The sequence below is a fragment of the Engraulis encrasicolus genome, chromosome 6 (genome assembly GCF_034702125.1).
Source record: "Engraulis encrasicolus isolate BLACKSEA-1 chromosome 6, IST_EnEncr_1.0, whole genome shotgun sequence".
Classification (NCBI taxonomy): domain Eukaryota; kingdom Metazoa; phylum Chordata; class Actinopteri; order Clupeiformes; family Engraulidae; genus Engraulis; species Engraulis encrasicolus.
The window spans coordinates 45,731,925-45,736,963 of record NC_085862.1 but is presented as its reverse complement, the minus strand read 5'-3'; the positions used below and the strand labels follow the sequence as shown (position 1 = coordinate 45,736,963).

Here is a 5,039-nt window from a genome sequence, read left to right as displayed (position 1 = left end):
TTAACATACTGTCTCTGATACATTCACTCAGAGAGAGCAAGAGAGAGAGAGAGAGAGAGAGAGAGAGAGAGGAGAGAGAGTGATTAAAGGTAGCACTTAAAGACCATCAAGCCTCACGACTGTGTGAGTGAGTTCAAGGTGTTTTTTTGTGACACTGTGACAGGTCATTAATGACCATTTGTTCTACTACATCCGAATTGTTTGCAGTGTTGTTTATGGTTGGTTGGATTTACCTGACAGCCTTCTCCACTGTTGCCTTACTGACTGGCCGTGGAGTGCCTGTTTCATTGTCAGCCACGATGAACCAAAATGAAACCCTGTCTGTCTGGTTGCACACCACTATGTCTTCCACCCTGAAATGCAAGAAGGGCAGAACATGAGCCACATACACGTATGTAGTGAGCATGCGGCAACGTCACTGGGGGGTTATTGGCTATGATGAAGCCTTTTAGCTAAAACATTTTCGTCAACACAGACACGCACACATGCACGCGCGCACACACGCACGTACGCACGCACGCACGCACTCACGCACGCACGCACACCCACACACATGTTTTACTTCTGGATGATTTCAAAAGTGTTAAACAGTCTCTTAGTGGACCTGTAGATACACACATTTACTGCTGCGCTGAAATAGCTTGTATAGATTGTGTTTTGCCATAACAATAAACAGTAACTAAGCAACGCCTGTTTTTATATCAGACTTGTTCCCAGAAAAGGAGCATTAACTCTCATTATCTCTCTCTCTCTCTCTCTCTCTCTCTCTCTCTCTCTCTCTCTCTCTCTCTCTCTCTCTCTCTCTCTCTCTCTCTCTCTCTCTCTCTCTCTCGCTCTCTCTCTCTCTCTCACACACACACACACACACACACCATATCCCTCTCTCTCTCTCTCTCCCTCTCTCTCTCTCTCTCTCCCTCTCTCTCCCTCTCTCTCTCTCTCTCTCTCTCTCTCTCTCTCTCTCTCTCTCTCTCTCTCTCTCGCTCTCTCTCTCTCTCTCACACACACACACACACACACACACACACACACACACACACACACACACACACACACACACACACACACACACACACACACACACACACACACACACACACACACACACACACACACAGACACAGACACACACACATTAGACTACACTACACTACACTTCCCTTAATCCATCAGTAGTACTTGCCTAAAAGGCTATGAGGCTTTTCCGGAAAGCAACATCTGTAGCTGCCACTCGTCTGTAGCAGCAGCCAGACCCCAAAACATGAGTGAGCTGAGCGGAGCCGAGCGAGCGACCTGTGTGCTGCCTTGCATGCTAATCAGACCCCCTTTAATTGGATAGGACCTACAAGTGGGTATAGGCAGCCTTGATTGATGCACTTCCATGCTACATGTGCACAGGGCAAATGTCTATTAGCGAACGGCGGCCATTGATTATGCTGGTGTCATACCATTAGCGCGCCGTTTGTAATTAGCATAGCTCCGTGATGGATTAATTTGATTTAAAAAGGGGTGGGTTGTTGTGCTATGCCAGCAAGGCTGTCTTTCCTTCCAAGTTGTCATCATATATTATTAAAATGTAATTGATAAAGTATCAAAATGTATACACTACCTGTCGTCAGGGCATTTGATATTGGACTTTAATGAGGCAATTCATAACCCTTTAATGTGTTTATCATTATATTATTATACGTACATGAAAATCTGAGTTTCACCCACCCACCACTCACAATAACCTAATAAAATAACAGGCCCCACTAACACAGAGGGAAGGACCAGTTTGCCACACACAGAGGTCCTTAAAGCAACACAAGGTAGGTTTAGCCTACTCTAGTTGGACGTAGAATTGTCCCTCACTTGAACCACAAACAGAGAAAGAATTGCCTCCTGGATCAGTGATTAGTGTTAGGGGTACGTAGAAGCTTCTACAGCAGAGTAAAAACTGCAATGCTAATTCAACACTTAAAGGGCACTTTGTGATCAAATGCACTCTAGATGTTAAACTCTCAAAGTGTTGACTCTTAAAGTGTTGATTTTAAAACCATGTGATAGTGCATTGTGAGGAAACAGCGTATATCGAAAGAACACCAGTTAGCTGACTAGCAGTGGTCCCTGCAGTCTTCACCTGCCATCTTGGGATTCACTAGCTTGCTTTGCCCTGCTATATTGGGATTTGCATATTCGATACAATACCGGCCTAACTATTACATGTCTGTGGCTATCAGGTTATCAGGTTGGGCCCGGGACGAGGTCATATGAAAGGCCCCCCCCAGCCAAAACATGCAATGTAATGAGGACCAAATTGGGGCCCAGTCTCCCTGGGCCCAGGACAAGTGACCCCCTTTCCCCACCTGTCAGCTTCCCTGGAAGTTATAAACATCGTCGGATGATGAGCAACATTTCCTCACAAATCGCCCTATTACCATGCGGAAACTTCAAAATGACTCAAATATCCAATATGATGTCTTCAATGGTGACAGGGTCCTGTGGGATAAAACAACATAGGACAGTAGGCAAACAGTACACGCCTCACTCACCCATATGCTTCGCTCTTGGTGTGCTGCCTCATGGCAAAGGCGATGGTGGCTCGGAACAGGAACTTTTCACTCTCGTTCCACTCGTACTGTGGGGGGCGAAATCACAGAAAAATCACAACACAACACCACACAACAGGGAAGCCACTGTGTGTCATCATGGACTTAGAAAGTCTGTGAGGAATGGGAGCTGAGGGTAGAGCTCAGAGCAGCTCTCACTAGCCATCACATCAAGCTCCAGCTGCAGGTCGTGTTCTTAGCTGCTCTTTAACTGACTTGACACTAGCAGCGTCACCCTCTGCTATTTAGGCATACGGTATGTCCACTAGTGCCCAAATAGGCTGCTCACATCACAGCTCTACCGTAATAATAATAATAATCATAATAATCATAATAATAATAATAATAATCATAATAATCATAATAATAATAATAATGATAATAATAATATCAATAACAAGAATAATAGTAACAAGAATAATAATACAAATAGAACTGCCATTACCTCAATTGCATCTAATATTAGGCTACTATTTGTTGTATAAGTCTACAAAAAATACTACGACTACAAGGACAACTTCTACTACTGCTGCTTGTATAGTAGGCCTATTCGTTGTATAAGTCTACAACAAATACTACTACTACAATGACAACTTCTACTACTGCTGCTTGTATAGTAGGCCTATTCGTTGTATAAGTCTACAACTACTACTTCTACTACAACAACAACTACTTCTACTGCTGCTGCTGGTAGGCCTATATAAGAATATGCTGTGATAATATTTGTCAATGAGCTGTCCTTGAGTAGCATAACTCCTACAAGTATATTATCCGCTAAACATGTTTAAACAGTTTGACACGATAGTTATCAACAGTCTGGTACTATGTAAGAGAATGTAAAGATTTTAAATGTTGTATTCCGTTAACAAATGTGTTGAACTCTAAATATTGGTAGGCCCGGAAAATACATAAAACAGGTAACAAGAGCACCAAACATCCTAGATGCCATTTGTTCTCAAAAATAGGTGAAATATTTAAGTGCCCTGTCGAAAGTATACCTGCTCTTCAACAACCAAAGCATGTCTGAGCCAGTGCCAATTTGATTTTTCTCGTCTCTCCAGGACATTGGTCCATTCAAAATTGCTGCAGCACAGGCTTCTCTGTTAAAAGCACCATCCATTAACTGTTATACATTAGCCATTAACCAAGCGCGCCTTTCTGCTCTGCTCATCCATTAGGTGTATATGTAAAATAAAATAAAAAATCCCCTTACTGATAAAGCCAGTCTGCACTAGCTCTCATCTGTTTTTGTTAGTGGGGCTGAAAGCCTGCATAGATTTTTTTTTCTTTTTTTTTTTACAATTCATGAAAAAGAATTAAAAAACGTCCATATGGTGACGACGGGTAAACACTTACGGCCTTGTCACCCAGGGCTGTTTTAATACTCAGTCTGACTTGATAACCATCCTTGTAATCTGGGGAAACACAAACACAAGTTAGAGCTTTGTGTGTGTGTGTGTGTGTGTGTGTGTGTGTGTGTGTGTGTGTGTGTGTGTGTGTGTGTGTGTGTGTGTGTGTGTGTGTGTGTGTGTGTGTGTGTGCGTCCGTGTGTGTGTCTTTGTGTCTGTGTCTGTGCTTGTGTCTGTGTGTGTGTGTGTGTGTGTGTGTGTGTGTGTGTGTGTGTGTGTGTGTGTGTGTGTGTGTGTGTGTGTGTGTGTGTGTGTGTGTGTGTGTGTGTGTGTGTGTGTGTGTGTGTGTTGGACATTAGTTTATTTTATTACGTACATTTAATTATAAATAGCCTACATGTTAGACCACTTTGTGCTGTCTTGATGCATTTATGTTCTTTACTAACATGGTCTTTTATGCTTCATCTCCACATTGGTCTTTGTGACCTTTGCTCGCCAAACACACAATTTCCTTCCCCCTCAGAGACCAGTGGTAAGTGCAAATTATCCTTAGCCTTCTACAACCCAAAACAACATGCCATGTTGCATTACAACACTCTATGTCTTCAAGTGATAACGCAAAAAAACAAAGCGGTCAGCTACAATAACTAACAACATACAGGCAAAGACAAAGACCAGCGTTTGTTTTGTTGACCTCAGTCTGAACTGACAATTGCTAATGATGCACAGTAATTCCTGCAGTGTTAACACGTGTGTGAACACTCACAGTGTTCATTCTACTCTTTAAGTGCTAAATTAACACCATAGTGTATTCTGTGTACAATTTACTCACCAGCACAGTTCACTGCCTTCAATGCAGCTGGCAGGCAGAAGAGGAGAATAAATCCTGCAGTGTTCATTCAACACTCACAGTGTTCATTCTACTCTTTAAGTGTTGAATTTTGGGCTCTAAATTAACACCTGCCAACTGAACAAATGCTGGTGAAATTTCAGTTTGGCTGTTAGAAAATATCTACTTAGCCTACTAGCCACTTTGACCCAATGGTGACTGAGTGTTTGGCTAGTAAGATTAACAGCTATGAGCCATTTGAAAAAAGTT

General features: G+C 42.5%; 1 protein-coding gene across 1 annotated transcript in view; it reads right to left on the bottom strand.

The window, feature by feature from the left end:
- cltrn (collectrin, amino acid transport regulator) overlaps nucleotides 1-4,839 on the bottom strand; it is a 6,907-nt gene extending 2,068 nt beyond the window's left edge. Inside the window, exons 1-4 of the mRNA XM_063202084.1 lie at nucleotides 4,773-4,839; nucleotides 3,948-4,006; nucleotides 2,535-2,620; nucleotides 234-353 (exon numbers count right to left, since the gene is read on the bottom strand). Of these exons, the coding sequence (XP_063058154.1) occupies nucleotides 234-353; nucleotides 2,535-2,620; nucleotides 3,948-4,006; nucleotides 4,773-4,839 (332 nt within the window). The remainder of the gene's footprint in view (nucleotides 1-233; nucleotides 354-2,534; nucleotides 2,621-3,947; nucleotides 4,007-4,772) is intronic.
- Between the last annotated feature and the right edge of the window lie 200 nt (nucleotides 4,840-5,039).